Source organism: Anticarsia gemmatalis, chromosome 2 (genome assembly GCF_050436995.1).
Source record: "Anticarsia gemmatalis isolate Benzon Research Colony breed Stoneville strain chromosome 2, ilAntGemm2 primary, whole genome shotgun sequence".
NCBI classification, from domain to species: domain Eukaryota; kingdom Metazoa; phylum Arthropoda; class Insecta; order Lepidoptera; family Erebidae; genus Anticarsia; species Anticarsia gemmatalis.
The window spans coordinates 7,144,599-7,164,392 of record NC_134746.1 but is presented as its reverse complement, the minus strand read 5'-3'; the positions used below and the strand labels follow the sequence as shown (position 1 = coordinate 7,164,392).

The 19,794-nt window shown below is 35.2% G+C and overlaps 1 protein-coding gene across 1 annotated transcript in view; it reads left to right on the top strand.

The window, feature by feature from the left end:
* The window catches only part of LOC142982211 (uncharacterized), a 120,607-nt gene that overhangs the window by 90,820 nt on the left and 9,993 nt on the right, over window positions 1-19,794 (top strand). Inside the window, exons 2-3 of the mRNA XM_076128611.1 lie at window positions 709-918; window positions 19,525-19,661. Coding sequence (XP_075984726.1) covers window positions 709-918; window positions 19,525-19,661 — 347 coding nt within the window. The remainder of the gene's footprint in view (window positions 1-708; window positions 919-19,524; window positions 19,662-19,794) is intronic.

Sequence of the window (19,794 nt, the reverse complement as noted above, 5' to 3'; positions counted from 1 at the left end):
GTAACGTAACCCACGGCATGAATCCATGTGTCACTTACGTCCATTTCGAATTTCATCGCTCGCCAGACGAACGGAAGTGGAAAAATATCAACAATCCCTAACGCAATAAATCAAAGGAATTGCGTCTCACCTCTCCGCAAGATACTCTTACATATTCTATTTCTATTACATTTTCACGTACTCCAGCAGTTTTCTCCCATATGTTGGTAGCCAACTTACGTCGGCATAAAGTAGTTGGGTTGTATTATTTTATGTTCTGCAAACAATTGGGTCTTATTTGTAATCTATTCAGGCTTTTATTGACCTGTCTATTAATTTACCCTCGTCATTCTCGTGAGCCTTTTACGAAGGAGCTCGGATCTTTCAGTCTAGCCTAACGTGATTACTATCTACTTGGAGTATTGGCCGACCTCGTCTTAGAGTCATTCTTATCTTTAGTTTATCTAAATACCTCCTACTCGACTAATTTACAAATATTGTCTAGCTATATTGTCGACTAAAATAATCATTTATTTCATTAGGTTGAGATAGGCTGTAGGTCAGGTAATTTTAAAAAGCCGTATGCAGCAAGAAATACTTTAATACAAAATTATGCTTCTATTTTTTAAGAATATACAATCAACATTGGGAATGTTGATTGTATATTAACATAACATTAAGAAAACTTCAGAAATGTACACGTCACTAATCGAATCATTTCTTCCACAGAGTTACGCGGCCTCGACTCCTCCGAAGCCAGCATCAGCACCTCCCCACACGACTCTTCAGCGCACAGTGCGAGGCGCGGCCAGCAGCGGAGCGCCGGCGCGCGTCATCCCTCGGTTCCACTTCCCCAAGGGCCGACCGCCACCGGGACATCAACAGGACCATGCGCTGCACAAAGTACAGTCTGCCTTCGCCACCTTCCCTAACAGCCAGGTAAGAAAAAAACATAAAAAAAATCAAAATTCGTTAGAAAAAAAAAACCTACCGCTCTCTTTACACATCGTCCAACAGTCCTAACTCTCGGTCCAACAAAACATCATACGAAAACACGAACTACCTCGCCACACGTAAAAGATTGAGGGAATACTGGGAATACTAAGGAAATGTTGGACAAATATGTAGAGGGAACATAACATAATAAGAGAGAGAAAACCTTATGTTATGCTTACAACTAAGCGTTCCTGCAAAAAACTTATGTATTTGAAGTAAACATAATAAGATACTTCAGTAGGATCCGGACTTTCTAAACTAGGTGGAGACTGTATCTCAGAACACTAGCTAATAAAAAAAATATAGAGCGATGAATATGAGCCAAGATCACGTTGAACCCGTAATGAGCCGTGTCATTGCTCTCTCTGATTACCATCATTAGCGTTAGTTATCTATTAGAGATGTGCCAAGAAATTACCTGTCATAGATTATTAACATTCAACGATTTTTATTGGCTTACAGTTTTTTTACAGCTGAGTTTTAGTTCAATTTAGACGATATTTTCTTTCGAAAACCTTTTTACTAGCAAATCTATTTTAAAAACGTACTATTTTCACGTAATTTTTATTATTACTTAATGATAAAATGCCTTGTAAAGTATAACAGTTTTCACCGCTCTAATTTCCTTACCTTTCCTCACACTTGAAGCGCTTTCCGCTACTTTACTTCATAAATGAGAAGCCAACTATGTGACGTCCTTTGACAGTTCCGCAGATATTCCCGCCACTTTCCAGCCGGTTAAACTTTACACAAGAATGCGACTCTAAAATAGGTATCTTCACCCAAATACCGAGGAATGTTGCCTATTTTCGGAATATCATAAAGTACTTATCAAAATTAATACAATTTTCGTGGAATTTTAAATATAACTTCATAAAATTGTAAATGTCAAAAGTCGGTATGAACCGGTTAATTATATTGGAGTGAAGAGTGAAAGTTGACAAAATATAATTAGCAAAATACGTCAGATGCTTCACTTTGTTAACTCTATCTATATTAATTAGTGCTATTAACGTAAGAACTGAAAGCAAATATTGAAAATGATACTGAAGACTTCCAAGTATTACGGGAGACGCTCTCGTTTCATGTTTTTAATATTATAAGACCTAATTGCGGGTTAAAAAGAAAGTCAATTCATTTTCTTAAGAACTTTTAAGGCATCATTGCCTGTTTTCACGTCTCTTATGAGTAGAAACCCACTAAACATACCTAATTCATGAAAGAGGACCCGAAAATCAATTGAGGCGGTATTATACCAATTCAGTTGTTGAGCCCTGTTAATAATTCGGTATCATTAAATCGCGTCTGGGTCTTAACGAGCCCTCCAAGTTTCTCCTCGAACTTTGAGAGCAAACTTTTGATAAGTAATTCTACGTCTGTACCTAACAAATTATCATATCTTTACGTATATTTTTACTTGAAGTACTACCGATGAATAGAATCAACCTCACTTGTTCAACCTACACTTGAGATTAATTTGCTGTCGTATTTACTTTCTTAGTAAAAACAATTTTAATTGAAATTTAGGAAAGACGCTAGACGTCTGCAAATCTAAAAAACATACTTTGGGTTAATGAAGACAACCTTTAATGAACACATAAATATAAGTAGAATTAAAACCCTGGATTTTTTTCGCGAGATATACTCGTATGTATTCTATGCATAAACACAACATAATTATCTAGAAACTTCAAGAATAACTGTAGCATATCAGACTGACGAAAGTATCCACTCAAGAAGAACGACGCGAAAAACTTGAAGCACTTCAAGAAAAAAGCGAATATGCATATCTGTAAGAAAACATATGTAAATAAGTAATGTAAGTGGACGATATGCGAACAAATGTATCGCGATTCAGTCCTTCGTTCGAGATTTATAGCTTTGTTTTGAAGAAACCCAAACTGATTGTTCAATCGTGCAAAGCAAACATTTCTCCTTTTCACTGCAGCGAATTTCGTCTATGAAAAATATATTTTATTTCCATAAATTGTTTCTCGTTTTATTCTGTGTGATATTAACACAATTCTAAACATTTTTTTCAATTATATCGACCTTCAAGATAATATCTTTACCCTTTCAGAAATCGTTCACGATAAATTGTGAAACCACTTTTGAAAATTAAAAGTGAATACAGTATCGAAATGTCTTGCTGTATTCTTCAATGTTGCTTTAATATAAAATATTGGTAACCAAAGATATATTTTATGATAGTATGTTTTAAAAATGAAACATTTTGTCTGGAAAATTATTATTTAATTTTTCATTAATCGTATCGCAACTATTGAGTTTCATTTACATTTAAGTTTACTTAAGTTTGAACCGATATTTCACAACGTCCAACTAACCGTGTTAATTTCTACAATAAAGCTCTTGTTTAATTGCGAATTTAATATAATTGAGTCGTTAGCAATGATGTCAGATTACGCTGATGTTATATTATTATGCAAAGCCGTTTAGCTGAGTTTACCCGAAGCCTCCACGGACCCATAAAAAACAATTTTCATACGAACCGACCGAAATTCAATCGATGAATCCAATCTAGTACAAATTCCATTTAAGCTGTGTTATTTGCATCTGCTGAATTTACGATTCTAACACAACATCAGACGTAAATTACTTTTTCATTTAGAATATCCAAAACAATTTATTTTATATAACTCTACTTTGGAATTGGTCGTTTGCGTTTTAAACAATTAATGTCTATTTTTACTAAAATTTTAATAAGACTTGAGATTTAAAGTAAGTCTTTAAATCTCAAGTCTCATTAAAATTTAGAAAACGAAATAAAAAATCTTATATGAAAACGTATCAAGAAATTTTGAGCCAGTTCCTTATTCAGATAATGGAATATTGTTAGTATTACGTTAGGTTTCGTTACCCAACGACTAAAACAAATATTTCGTAGGTTCATTACAAAATATTTTAAGGTCAAACATCTTCCATTATATTCAAAGCATCCTTCACTTTTACGTTTCTCGTAAGAACTCAACCACTTGACGTCTGAAGTATCGTCTTGAAATATTTTCACGAGATGAAATGTTATTGACGGTTCAATAAACCGGCTAAACGACCGCAAAATAACCTCTATAGACTAGAACAAAAGCTTACAAACCCATAATAGAGGGGCGGTGACAAATATGAAACGTTTATCAATCCCGTGCACTCAGTATTTCAATAAGTTTGTGGAAAAAACAAATCAGAGTTGGGCGACATCCAAATACGGTCATTTTACTTCGCGCACACAACTAGGGGTGGCTACCCTGACTACTGTGACTAGGGATGTTTTATGTAATTGGACGAAGAAGGCCGAACATTCGACGAACCTGGTTAGCCACGTTATTACGGCCCTACCTCGATTCTCTTTGTAGATAGAAGAGTAAATTGGATGTATGTTATGAAATAAGGAAGGTAATGAAAAGTTTGGACTAGTTTATTGGAGGTAATGAAGTAAACAAAGAAATCAAATATAAATAAAAGGAAATTTGGTAGATATGAAGGCAAACATGGGCTTATTATAGATAAACTATTTCTGAGAGTTTATTTCCTCGATATTATTTCAGTAGTTGTAAAATTGTATGATGCTGTTTTTTGTCATTTTTATTTTCATTTCATTTTTATTTCCATTACGATAATACATCAGAATGATTACAACCACATTCACATCTTGCACTTTAATAAAAATTCTGAAAGAGCTTGATTTGCTATCTTAAAATATACCTTATACATCAAGAATATGCTTTACCAAAAACTGATATCCAATCGAAAATCCATCAGCAAACTCATATAGCCATAGCAATATTTCAACACAGCTGTTGCAAATTCAAAAAGTGTACATCAAATATCGTGTTGAAATACCACTTAAGTAGAAATCGTTCGATGCTTATTTCACATTGAAAATGAGATAGATAGTTATCTCTGAATATATTTGAAGCAACGTCCCTACAAGGTGTTCGGCACGACTGTGTGCCACAAAAGGAGCGCATAGTCAAATGTTTAGATAACCTAATACGATGTAGCCTGCAGAGAAAGATCGCTGAATGTCAGATGTACCTACTTGTTACTTAGTATTTGCTCGCAATTTGAGCACACAGCAATAGTAGGTTTTGTACAACGTGCTGCGCGGGTCTTCAGGCCATAATACCATATTTGCGTATCTTCCTCGCGGATTATCATTTCAAACTTAGTTCTTTGTTTTGTTTCCATCTAAGTATGGCCGGTTGATTTACCTAACAAAAAGTCGCAAAAAATAATTTACATATGACAAAATCAGCATAGATCAAAATATGTTTTAAAATATCCCGTCAAACAGCAATAAATCGCAATATATTTCTAGACTCTCATTGATTCAAAATTTTGTGTTACCATATTTATGTTATAATAGCATAGAAAAAAGCTAGAGAACAATGTAATTATATTACCCACTAGATACAAAAACTAACTAGGATTGTCTGCGATATAATAGGATATTTAAATGAAATAATAAAATGTCCACGTCTCTCTAAGTAATTAGATCAGAAATTTTCTTTTGGACTTAATTTTCACTACTTTTTATTATGCTAATCTTAAAATGAATTATTTAGGTGCCTAATTAAAAACTTAAACAACGTCAAGTCTTTTTCCGCAGATACTATAGCCAAATATGACAGCATACTGAGCATCCATAAGGCAGGCCATGTAATTAAAAACAAAATCCTGTTAAAAACTATAGGAACCATAGATATTATTAATGTCATAAAACTAAGCAATACAATTTCGGTTAATTTTGCAAACCAATGTATCCGGCTTCAACAATACCAACAAATATTAAATCAAGTTGTTTGGAATAGAGGTCAGATATTGTGTGAATAGCGATAATTCGGCGCGCTATCCTAAACACTTGGATTCCCGCCAAATTTTCCCGCGTAAATTGCGTTCCAGCACCGCGTTGACAGAATGACATTGATATTCTGCAATTATTATAATGTTAATGACAACCTGCTTGTCCTGCCTATGACGAAATTTAGAGTAATACGTTTGAACTCGTTAGTCATACTTTGGAACCAAAATTGATTTATGGATTTCGGGTTGTGCAAGCGTTTGGATTTGGTTTCTAAAACAATTTAGGTATAATAATTAGAGTTAGCTGAATCGTAATCAGATAAATAAATTTTAAAAGATTTACCCCCGGTTTCTGTGGTACATTTAGCGGTAGTTTATCTATTCAATAGTGTCAAAACTCATATAAAAAACGCTATTGAATAAATAAACTACCGCTAAGTGTACTCAGAAACCGAAGGTTAAATTATTAAACTTTGCTTTTGTTTTCAACATTTACCGGCTGCCTATAAAACACAGAGTGGTAAGATCTATAGAAAAGAAGGCATAAATGCGACATTATGAAAAAAAAAACTTCAATGTAAAAAAAATATTTTGACAGGAGGATGAGTCTGTGATGACAATCAATCATTTTACCTTGACCTTGCATTGAAGGACTCAGATACATGTCACACAATGACAGTATTGACTACATCAGTCATCGACCATTGAGTGAACACTGCATGGTGGGAAATCCCATCATACACGCATATCGCTTAATCGCAAGTCTGAATAACTCTTTCATAAAAGCCACAATACATATAAAACTCTTTATATATGGTAAAACGTAAATAATAATGGAAATAGGTCGGCTTCGCTCGTAGAAAAGCAATCTGTAATTGCTTATGCACCGTTTCAATCATTTAATGATACAGATAGTAGTCGAGTGGTTTTAATTCACTTTGTATTCGTTCCGCTAACTGCTTTGCTTGAAACTGCAATATGATTAATATCATAGAATTAACTTGAATCAATTATTACTCTTATGTACAAGATATGAATATATCGTCAAATTAAATTAATAGTTTTTATATTACCGCCTTTTCTAACAATTACCCAAAAGCATTCTTCTTGGTCTTATTGTCGTCATATAATTTGGCAATAACGTCGAGCTAGTATCATAATAATATTCTCTTCAAATGTTGAATCACCAAGGATTCAGATCAGAGTTTTGGTGTTACATGTTATTCGTACGTAAAGAACATGTTCCTGTAAGCGCTTTCTCACATTACACGTATTAATCGCACCAAGAGCCGACATTAAACCAGTACATTGTCCGATTAGCTATTGAAGCGCGCTTCTAACAGCGTTACAGCTCCGAGTATCGTCCATCAGGGCAACATGGTGGAACGACACGATGCTGCAGTTGGCACCGCGCCAGGGGTACCAACCTCACGTTATTCTTGCTCCGATGTACTAGCTCGCTCGAAGCAAATGCAGGACTTGAAGTTTTGTTCTTGTAGCATTCTTTAGAGGGAATTTAAATGGATGGAAATGGGATTATTTCTGGAATAACTTACTCTTTTACCACAACGTGAATCTATACTAATATTATAAAGCTGAAGAGTTTGTTTGTTTGAACGCGCTAATCTCAGGAACTACTGGTGCGAATTGAAGAATTCTTTTACTGTTGGATAGCCCATTTATCGAGGAAGGCTATAGGCTATATATCATCACACTACGACTAGAAGGAGCAGAGTACCAGTGAAAAATGTAACAAAAACGGGGAAAATTATGACCTATTCTCTCTTATGTGACGCAAGCAAAGCGCGGGTCAGCTAGTAATGTAATATGTAGAAAAAAAGAGAAAGAACGCGCTAAATGTACGCGGTTTTTACATATTCGTTGCCGCTTAAAGAAATAAGTACGTAGTGATAAATAATTTTGATCAGGAGAAAATAGGGCACCGTCGAGTACTTCGAATTGAACGAATTCCCTGGATAGAGAATCGACCTTGTTCTATTATTCTTTAATATACCAAAACACTAGGAACCCAACGTAGATCAATTTATCTAACTGTCGATACATCTATCTTTTTCAAAGGTAGTCAATAGAGCGAGGCCCAATGTTTCTTTTTTTTCTAGTCGTCAGCTATGTTGCATGCTAGAGACAGGCTTTAACAGCCAGGCTTTTATGCCAGCTGTATTGTTCGCAGTTCATAAACCGATGTTGGCACCAAATCTGGCACGGATTGGCCGCCATTTGTGTTGAGTGTGTCCAGTTCACTAATCTCTACTATTTTGACTTATCGTCCAACCTCGAACGCAATTAATTCTTTGTACTAAAACTGATAACATTTTCAGATGTCTATTTTTTTTTACTTTATTTAAAATGTTCTGTGTTTATTCCGAGTAACATTCTTGAAGGACGGAGACCCCTCGTCTATACCTTCACTTCGCTTTCAACGGTTTGCTACGCAACTAGGCCCTTCATTTATTATGTACGGTAAGACTAAGTCGTTTTAGAGCAAGGACGGTTCCTCACAAGCAAATCCAAATCTTGTTAGTTACATTACACATAGCAGGAGAAACCCTTGTGTAATGAGCTGATCTATTCTACATTCACATGAGTACACCACAACAAACTACCAAGTAGGTCGTAATTAAATGTCAAATAACCCTCTTAAAAAAAACAAAATACTTAATAGGTCTAGGTAAACCTTTTTTGAATTCGTTCTAAAGTCGAGACAAAATGGCGCCGAGCCAGATACGACTATTGAAGTAGAATTTAAATGTATGGTTGGTAGATAGACACATTTAAATAAGTTACTGGCCGTGGCAAGAATCTAATATTTTTACACTGCTTCAATCTTCAGTTGCACTTTTCAGAAAAACTCTTAATTCAATTGAATTCTGATACATTCAAACTCATCGTTTTAAATTCAATTCTGAAACACGTACTTGCTCACGCTGTGCTGTAGCTTGATTGCAACTTCTCTCGACTTGGAATCAACACCGTATACAGTAAACTACACATAATATTTGACTTTGTAAAACAGATTTTATAGGGGTGCACAATCTGACGCAGACTCTATATTAGTCCATATTACCATACTACATATTCGTCATAAGTTTTTTGTTCGTAATAATAATGCCTTCATGAAAATACTATTAAACGGCTAAAGGTTTGACTAATATCGACCAAGATGGAAAAAAGGCTCTACGTTACAAAAATACACTTCGACTTAACACTTTGATAAGCAAATTGTTGGTCACAATACCACAATACTTACTCTAATTATGTCTCAAACTCAATTTAGGTATACAAAATTAAACATATAATTATAATCCAGAATATATATTATACCTATCTCGTTAAAGGGATGGTAAATCATAATCGCATCACACTCGTCTATTCAATTTGGTCCGCAAAGATTGAAAAATTACGTGGGCGGAAAATTCTGAAACCGCTTTATTCGACACCCACGCGATTAGAGATAGGGTGGAATTATTCCTAAGTGGATCACAAAATATCTTTAGCATCAATTCGTCTTGCAAATCTATTAAAATTGCTTATTAAATATTAAGTCTGAAGCTTAAAAACCGATTTCATATAAATACATAATTAAAATGCTTAATTCTTAGGAAATGACATTCAATTAAGTATTTCAATCCTCTTAGTAACTTGAAACCCTGTCACCAAGATTTCAGAGATAAGTTTCATTTAGGCACAAAACTTGACCTTAATTACTTTCGAAGTACAAATTTTCAGTGATATTAAGTTGGTAGCACTGAGCCAATTCTTACAAAGGCTGTTAGAGCAATGAGTGTAGCATCTGGAGCGAGTCTGTCGGTTATTGTAGTTGAAATCGTTCGGAAACGACTTGGGTTAATAGGGTAGGTTATCTGATAACTATTGTATAATATTCTAATTAGATACGTGTGAAAGTAATATAATTTTATGAGACTCTTACGGGCAGGTTCTTCATACATTATCTAAAGTAATCGATAAAGCGTTTGACTTTAATTTGACTTTTGTGTAGTAAAGGCAAATTTGTTTCTTCATTAAACTATCAGTTAATTCGTGAAGAAGCGATTGACTGTAATTTTTACTTTACCCCCATATTTTGGCTGTTACTTTCAATGAAAATACTAGCCGTTATTGGTGCACTAGCAATGTCTTGCATATTATTTGCTTTATAATTAAAAACTATACACCAAAAAGTTTCAAGTTCTTTTTTAAATATCCCTGTCAAATGAAAACGAGCGTGAAGTTTATAAGTACACCCACTCATTCATTACAAAATTCACTTTCACTAGATTGACCATGCGATAAGAGTTTGTTATTTTCTATTATTAAAAGCACCCACTCATGGTTTAATTGTGATGTTATCGCACTCCGAGTTGCTACAATCTTGTTGAGACAGGCGGGAACATGACTAATTACATAATGACGTAATTGATCGCAGTTTTTGAGACAATTTAATTTTACGGGTCACACTAACTTCTAATTTATTTTGTTCTATAGTTGACGGATTGATTAGTTCAATGGCTTGGTAACAAAACTATTCTTTACGATGTTAATTCTGTTAAGAAATATATGACTACTGAAGAATTATAAACAAACATGATCTAATGTAGAGTAATAAAAGATACATACTTGTCGTTAATTATTTTACAAGAAACACTCACATTTTTAAAATAAACCTTCCTCTTGCATCACTATTTTATGAAAAAAACGCATTAAAATCCGTTACTTAGTATTAAAGATCCCAGCATGAAGACAGACAGCGGCAAGCGACTTTATTTTGCACTAAATAAATAGTGGTATTAGATAGCTAGTGTACTTACTTTGTATTTTCTAACCAATAAAATGTCAAAGAAGCTAAATTTAATTTAATAACGTTAAACGTCGCCATTTGCACAGACGCAATAGTTTTAAAGTTGCATTTTCACGTTGCAAATCCTCATAATCTTTCAGCTACATTGTATGATAACATTGGCCGGCGCCGGCGTAGTACTACGTTTCAATTTAAGCACATCTTCATTGCACGTCATAAACAACGTCTACTACTTTTATTTACGTTTCAAATCAGCTTTTGTGTACAAATCTAGAGCTCTTTTATGCGCCTTTTGTGACGTATTTTTATCTTCGTAAATTATTTACAGTTAGTATATTTAGATTCTTGTGAAATGCACTATGCCGCTATTTAAATTATGTTAATTTGTTGTAACTTCCATTTACCATAAATAGTACTGTTTTACAACAAGACAGTCGCAATATTTTGCTTTGCGTGTTGGTAATTAATGCACGTAACATGCCATGGACTCAAGTCTGTCCCATATTCTCAAGTACATCTTGCATTCTTTGCGCGCTAATTACCATAAACACCTAATATGGCGGCCAACAAATGAATGCATTAAAATTCTGCAATTGTAAGATACATAATTACATGCACGGTAACTGTCGTCTTGGGGAAAGCGGAGAAAACAAAGATGGTATCGTTTTGCAACGCGCATTTGTATTCTGCACCTAGATTGTCCAATTACGAAGCTGAGACAAACCTGGCTGTATCGCCAATACCTCTGCCTGTCCAAGTTTGCGGTGAATTGTGTGAAAAGTTGGCGGCTCTTTGTTCGCTCCCCGATTAAATATGAGACGCGTCACTTTCCTACCTCTAGAAATATGTATTTGTAAAGTTTTAAACTTCATGCAGCGAGCGAAGTTTGTTTCCTGTATACACAGGGTACCACATTACTGATTGCTTAACATGTACTCAAAGTAATAAGTTTTTAACAACAGAACTTTTTGTTGACTATGATCTACCTACAACACTGGCAAACGATATCATTATCACGTGCCGAAGTCCCAAAAAACTGCAATAATAAATCAAAAGGTGGACTTTAAACAATTTTTCTTATGCCTGTCTCGTACGGAGCGTGGAGGACGTGGGAGGATTCTCACGGATATTACAACACCACATAATGCAAATGACGTCCTCACACACCCATTGTTCCGTATTTACGGCGACGGGAAGTGATTACAAGTAATTACGTTTTTTATCTAACAATTTATTGCGATTTCTATACGAATTAGCGTGACGTGTGCCCGCGAAACAAGATTTTGGCACAAAACATTCGTTAATTTAATTAGAAGTATCGTTTTCGTCTCGCCTTAGTATTTTTAGCAACGAATTTGTTACTATGTTACTTGTACGTATAATTAATGCACGCTTTTAATGTGCACATAAATAAACATGTTCCGATAGAAATTGTGATAACACTCGAAGTACAAAAATCAATTATCAGATGACCATAGGGTGAAAGGGATATTTAAAATTATTCCAATATCAAAATTAAAAATTAATCATTTTATTCAAATCGAAAAATAGGTCTTTGAACGTACATAATGCACTTGAGTAATGCAGTTGGTATCGAATTTTGTGATTGATCATTGTAGTTTGGTATCAGACTGAGTTAAATGGCGGCACATTAGTCCATCAAAGGGTCACTTGTTCGTTGAGCCGAGCCCACTTGGCCGACGATTCGCGACCTCTCCCCATTCAACACATTTGGGTCAATCGGACCACGTTGCAGTAAAAATATAATGCGATATTTATAACACTATAACGGTTTGTGGTTTACGAAAGAACTGAATTATGAATGAACGCAGTAAAGGTGAATGGAGAATGGAATGAGTGAAGAAAGGAACAAGATTTACGATACACAAAGACCTAGGTTTCGGGCTAAAAATGTTTATAACTCTTTAACTTCTGAGGAGCAGTGACGACTTATGTGTATAAAGTTTAACTAAACATAATAATATACACATAAAGTCTTAGAAATTTACACTATTATTTCAGTAAATTAAACAAAGCTAAATACAAATTTTACTTTAAAAAAACAATGTTGTCTATTGAAATTCACCAAGTACAGGAAACTCGCAAAACTAAGTTGACAAACATACCCACTAGACGTCTCTAACGAAATTCAGTATCAATTAATCATAAGTAATTGCGACTATTCACAACCACGAACCACAGAATGGCCCAACTTGTTACAAACATACTCTCGAAAGCAACTAGCAGTTTGCTTTAATATGTAGTTAATTTATATGACATTTAACTATTTCTAACATGACTTTAGCCTACGGGTTAGACTCTAAACCGTTAGCTTCAGACCATAGACAGCCCTAAGTGCACACTGGAGCCTTTCCTGAGGGATGGTAGGCGGGTCCATAGACAATGATAAAAGTACCAAAAAAAACGAATCACTATATTATGCAAGGATACTGCTAGATTTTATCCATCTAGAGGTGGGTAAATGTGAAAAAAAGTTGGGATAAAGCATGGTTTAGTTAAGTAGAGGAAGATTTTCGTTATTGCTATGACATTGGCAACAAATGATTTCCCTCTTCAGCTGTTGTTTGAAAGCGATCACTACGAGTAGTGTCTATTTCAATTCTGGGTCACTTCCTACTCTGGGTAAGTGGCTTCATGGCTTTGCAAACGGAACTGAGAATAATATAACAAATATTTATTCTTATTTCTTAGCGATTACATCATTTTTCAGCCAGTTTCGATTGCACATTGAAATGTCCCTTATTGGTAGACTTTGCTTAATTTAAGTTCTTCATAAACTATTGATATTAGGGACAAATTACGTAACCCTAAAATATGTAAAGATGTCTTTTTGAAAACCTTTCTATTTTAAAATATATGCCTAAAATATAAGCTAAATAAGAACATCTAAAGAATTATGTAGTGAAGCCTCTTCTTTGAGTAATAATATTGCAGTACAATAAACTCTTGTTACATAAAAACTTTTGTCTAATCCTCATACAAATAATACAATTTTTGACAGGAACAACAGGACGCACTCAGAAAAATAATAAAATTGTAATAACAACTTACATTACGTTATGATACGGCAAAGGCAAAAATCTCGTAAATTTTTTGGGCACATTTTCCTAATTGCCAAATAAATCAGTCAGAATCAAAAAGAAGTTTATCTTGTTTACTTAAAAAAACGTTCCACTCTCTTTTTTAAAGTTCCAATGTGTTTAAATTTGTCTCTATAAAGGCGTAGTACCCTAGTACCGCAGTGCGCTACTACGAGCAGGCCTGAGGCCGTCCCAAAGAGCACCTCTTAATGGAAGCGCTAGGATTTAGAGCAAATTGCCTTAATTTAATATTACGCAGCTTGAGTCCCAAGTATCAACCTCGGTTAAATAAATAGAATAATTTCATCTATGTTATTCAGGAAGGCGGAAAAATGGCGGCAACGGAAAGTGAAAATAAACGTGAAAAGCTAATTTTGGTGTGTGATTAATTACTTTTAAAGGTCTGTTGAATTAAACCGAATCTATATTCGTTTTTCCGTCTAAGTGTTTTCAGATAATCTTTTAAATGAGATTATTTAGCTGCGTATCCTCTGCTATAATAGGAATGAAAACAAAGGTTCTCATTCAAAACTGTAAACGTAAATATGTATGGTATTTGTCATCGCTTAGCCTTTCTTCCGAACTATGTTGGAGTCGGCTTCCAGTCTCACCGGATGCAGCTGATACCAATGTTTTACATGGAGCGACTGCCTATCTGACCTCCACAACCCAGTTTCCTGGGTTAACACGATACCCTTCGGCCTTCGGTAAGACTGTTGTTAGACTTTCAAGCTTCTGACTACTGTTTACGACTGTCAAACATCTTCGAAATTGACCGGGACCCACAATTTAACATGCCTTTCGAAACACGGAGGAACTTGATATGTATGAGATGGTCACCCATTCACAGAACAACCTCGGCAAGCGAGGCTTAACCTCAGAGATCGAACCGCGCGGCTGTTGTTAACTAAGCAACGAGCTACTCATTATTATGTACCAAAAAAAAAATATGGTATTTGAATCAATTAATATTAATCAGTATTAGATCTTAATCGCATGTAAGTAATAGTCATTACAGTAGTCATCACGCTTCGGTTAACTTGGCAAGTTAAACACTGATACAAGCCATATCGGATAATGCGAATCAATATATCACAATATACCGTGACCATTGACGTTTTGGTATTGTGTTTCACTCATAGCCTTCGACATAAGGAGCGATGTATAGCTAAATGCATTGTCATCGGGTTGGATTGAAGTGAGTTTAATAGCGAGTGATGGTTGCGCTTCGGCGGTGAAGCGCGGCGGCAACAAAATGTTTTAGTGCCTTATATGTCAGTTAGTACACGATATGTGCATTTTATGTTTTTTTGAACATGTAGTTGTACAATAGATTTTTTGTTGCAGAAAGCTATCATTTACCTTAGTATAATAAAATCGGATGGATAACAAAGCTCTAGGAAACAACATTGTAGAGTTACGACCAGCGTAAATATTTATTTTATTAAAATTATACGCATTTGTTAAACGCCTACTTAAAAATTACTTGCTTTGTAAGTTTAATAATGCAAATTGCAGACAAAATTACTCAAATTTTTAAGTACCCAGAAGGCACTAAATCACAGACTTTCATAAAAAATCTTATTAGGCATCTTAATTTTCAAGTTTTAAGTAACTAATTTTAAGTTTAACAGAGTCAGTTTTAAAATAGTTTCAAGAGACAAAAGAATGCGAACCATAGAGTCTTCTCTCTTTGGTACTAAAATGGCTACTAGTTACGACTTATTTTATAGTTTCCGAACTTAAATCGCGCGCTCTATTTTCAAATTTATGTCCTAGATATCACTTATCCGTAGGGGGTGGAATGCGCCCTAAAGTTTTTATTACAACGGGCACAATCCTAGCACGTACAAAGCTTACGACTTTGTATGTTACCGACTTATGTCACGTTCGATAAATATTGCTAAGATAAATATTATAAGGCGTCTGAAAAGACGTGAATTCTCGTTTCATAGCAAGACCTGCCTACATTATAAAGTGATTGTCACACTATTAGACTACGTATTTTCTTTATATTATAGCATACGGGATTAAAAGCGAACCCGAATTTACCCTTGGAATGCCTGCAACCGGGGCCAGTGTAACCTGCGCCGAAACGTCAGGCATTTAAAATGCGTGTTCGTGTTATATCTGTATACAAAATTATAATCGTGCAAAAGTTTAAAAGTTAGCTTTTCTTCATATCAATTAATCTATTTGCTGTCCCGCCACCGGCCACTCATACATATTATAACCTCTCAGTATGTGAGGTTACAAGCTTGAATTGATGGAATAGACATCCCTCTAAAGTTCAGCGGGCATCAGGCGTGTAAGCCCAAACCACTTGCGTGGGAGGTCGATATTTTAACCATGACCCGGTCTTCCTAATCATTCTTATATCTATACATATGGGGAATTTGTTTTTAGGTAACGTATGTTTTTCTTTATAACAAGATGTATTGATGTGAATGAGGCAAGGAAAGTTTCTTAAGATCGCACCAAGTGGCGTACTTTGGTCTCTGCCTACCTCTATGGGAAAAAGGTACTATATAATCTATGTACTTATGTTAACCCCCTTTACACGTGCTAAAACTTTCTTGCCCATAAATGCGCCGTTATCTGAAATTCTACATAATATCAATATTACGAATAGGTACGATATTCCGTTTGATATTTGCTCCACAGTCTGTAAGAAACATTATAATCACATTCAGATTACGAGCTTAGGTCCGGACCTTTTGCAGATATTGGCTTAAACGACTCGCCTCGTATTTGAATGTGATGCGTATGTTTGTTGTTGCTGCTGAGAAAACTGTTTAGGTAACGATGATAACACATAGAATCAAATACATATTAAAGTCTCCAAATAAATGCATTTATAATATAAAGTAAAGTTAGGCTGTAATCAATAATTTAAAAGTTTTGTAGTAAAAGTTCAGTTCAAAGATTGAATAGAGAAAAAACTCGAAGAATATTAGCACTTTATTGCTTTGGTATTTTGTAGGACTCGGTAACGTAGGCGGTAACATGAAGCTAATAAACATACATCATTGGTCAGCACCAACTGCATTAATCTGTGAGAATCGAATCATATGTCCAACTATTAAAATTCAACGCGTTTTTTACTACGATATTTATGTATATTTTAACATTAATTCAACACAGAGTGCTTAAGTTTTATAGCCGTTAACATTTATTAGTATTTATTCCGTACAACTTATTAATAATTCATAGCAGTGAAGGTCTACCGAGAAGCCGCGGTTTCATTCACCTTATGCACAGAACACAATGCATACAGCCAGTTATATTTATACACGGATAAAATTAATAAGCCTGCAGGTTGTCATTGAATCCGCATTCAATAAATTATTAATTTTTAACAACTTGTCAGTAATTATAGTTCCGTAAAAAAAAGTTTTAAGCTTCCGTCGCAATAATTTCTGTCGAAAATAAATCGGTTTATTTTAAGCATGTTCTCGGCATCCTTCAAATGCAATGTTTTTTTTTGTTTTGTTTTTCCTACTTATCATGAAGTACAAGCATTTAAACCTATTTTTAAGGTTCTAACAACAAATTAAACTTTTCTTGCTAGATTCCCGACTCTTTTAATTACGTCACAGGAGACTAGTTGAGAAAGTATCCCAACATCAAACAGTTTAGGCATTGAACCGACAATTTGTGTCAACTACCTACTTACACTTCAAAGCAGTTTACTGAACGATATAATAATTATGGAACATGCGTGTGAACGAAATGTTACTAATTGAATATCCTTTGAAATTAAAATCATTACCCTTTGATAACTTATACGTTTGATGTAGTTATTGTTAGTAGAGGTGCATATTTGGTTTAGGGCTTAGAAGACACTGCGACGCAAAACATTTAAAACTGAGGATAAACATATGTTTACTCCTTAAGGAAATTTAATCTGCGTCAGCCGACGCAGTTTTAGATTGTCTTTAAGTTAACTAAGTATAGAAGTCTGCAAAATTAAACGATTTGCTCCTGAAACAGAGATAAAAAAATAATATCCTACATATTTCAGCTATATCTCGATTTTAGTTAGAAAATATTTCAAATTTCTCTTAGCACCTTTTTTGTCATATGACTCTACCCCTTAATACAAAAAAATAGTCAATTTAGAAACCATAACCCGTCTTTAACAAACAAACATAGTTCCCTATCAACATCAAAGCGTTGACCTAACGCCCTGAGGTAGGTAATCAAAAACGTCCAGTCCATTATAGTTCATTCGTTCATCATTCCCGATTCACATAGGAAGGGCGCTTGGCCGCGGGGCATCGCGACTTGTGTCAAACCTAGCCGTCCATAGACTATAAATAGCCACGTCAAGTCTCACTGACCTACTTACCGGCGGTCGGTGACCCCGCTCACTTGTCGTTTTGAATTAGGAATTTTGTTGTCCCATTATCGCCTTTTTTATCGTTCGCCAAAAATGGCCAGTTGCAATTTAAAATCGATTGAACTGCTTTGGCAGATAATAGCGCTAAGTGCCTTCTTGAGCCTGTACAATAAATTGCTTAAATAAGCTCTATGAATAATAAGCCTCATTTATATTAACGATTATTGTTAGATTATTCAAATAGATAGGCGTTAGTTGGACGCTAAGCTTAGATTCCAATTTAAACCGTTCTATAGGATCATAAACAAAGTAGCGAGCATTGGTCGTAGAACCATACAATGAAGGTTATTGAGCGGCTTACTGTCTCCAGTATCGGATTAATTAATGCAAGCAGCAGACTATCTCAGCATACAAATAAAATAATGCAATACTTACGTAGCGATGTCTGCTCAGAGAATATGAAATATTACATGTACTTGTAAAAACATCATAATCATTTATTTTTGTGCACGTGAATGCTTATTGAAAATTTCTTCTGAAATATCAATAAAGACGGTGATTATATCAGAACGTACTTGGGCGAGAGTATTCATCCTTTTTTCTATTCATTCTATTTGCCCCTGGCGAGTATTGAAGCGTCCCCTTTATTCATACGATCGTGCCTTCACGAAAGTAGAATTGAAAAACAACCTGCGTGTTCTTGCTTGGGAATAAGTTTATACAGAAATACTCAGAAACAGTATACCTACTAGATGAGAAGGGTTATCCGAATATTCACACTTACATATCGAATAGTAAGTCTATGAAACTCGTACACGAAACATACGGGTCATTCATAAAGTACCTTAATCAGTATCCAATCGTTCGAAGAGGAAAACAAAGAAAAACTCCAACAAATTAATATAATATACAACACCGATAAACCTCCGTATCGTTCACCCCAATTTCAGAGCATTCCCACCGGTACGTTTGATGCTTAACCTAACCTTACACGTGTAAAGGTAGGCCCATATTCCACAACGGAAGCTGATGGCGGAATGCGCGGCATACACACGGCATTCAATGTCCAACTTGACATGAGACATCGACGCCTCCCTGTCTGGCCTGAGGAAACGGAAATGTAAAAGATTACCGCGATTTTGGACCGCATAACTGTCGGACTCTGCGTTTTAGGACAACAATGGATCGTTATTTTTTTTCGGCTTTTTTAATCAGCCAGTAGGTTTTCAAGCCATGTATGTAAACATATTGGATAAGAATAACCTCGTTTTATGGCTACCTTTAAAACTGAATGAAATTGATACTTTATGGAACATTTGCGCTCGAATAAGGTTATCGATACTTTTAAACGTTAAAATCGGATTTTCTTAAATGTCTCTGAACAAATTGACACTATATTGGCTGTAAGAAAACCGTCCCCATACTGAGCAAAGGTTAAACAGTATTTAATGGTATATTTTCCTTGGTCACAGGTTCCCCGCGACAGTTTCAAGCACATAGTGAAGGCGTGCGAGTGCCCGCTGTACTGGAAGATGCCGCTGTTCCTCGCCACTCAGCAGAACCTCCACGTGCCCGTCGATGGACACAAGTTTATTGACTATTGGAGAGAGTAAGTTGTAAACATACTATCACCGCAATTCAATTGGCTGGCGTAGTGGACTCAAGGCTGCCCTGCCTCATTACGAGAGGAGGCTCTAGCCCAGCAGTGTGACATTAATGGGTTAAATTTATAATTTATTTAT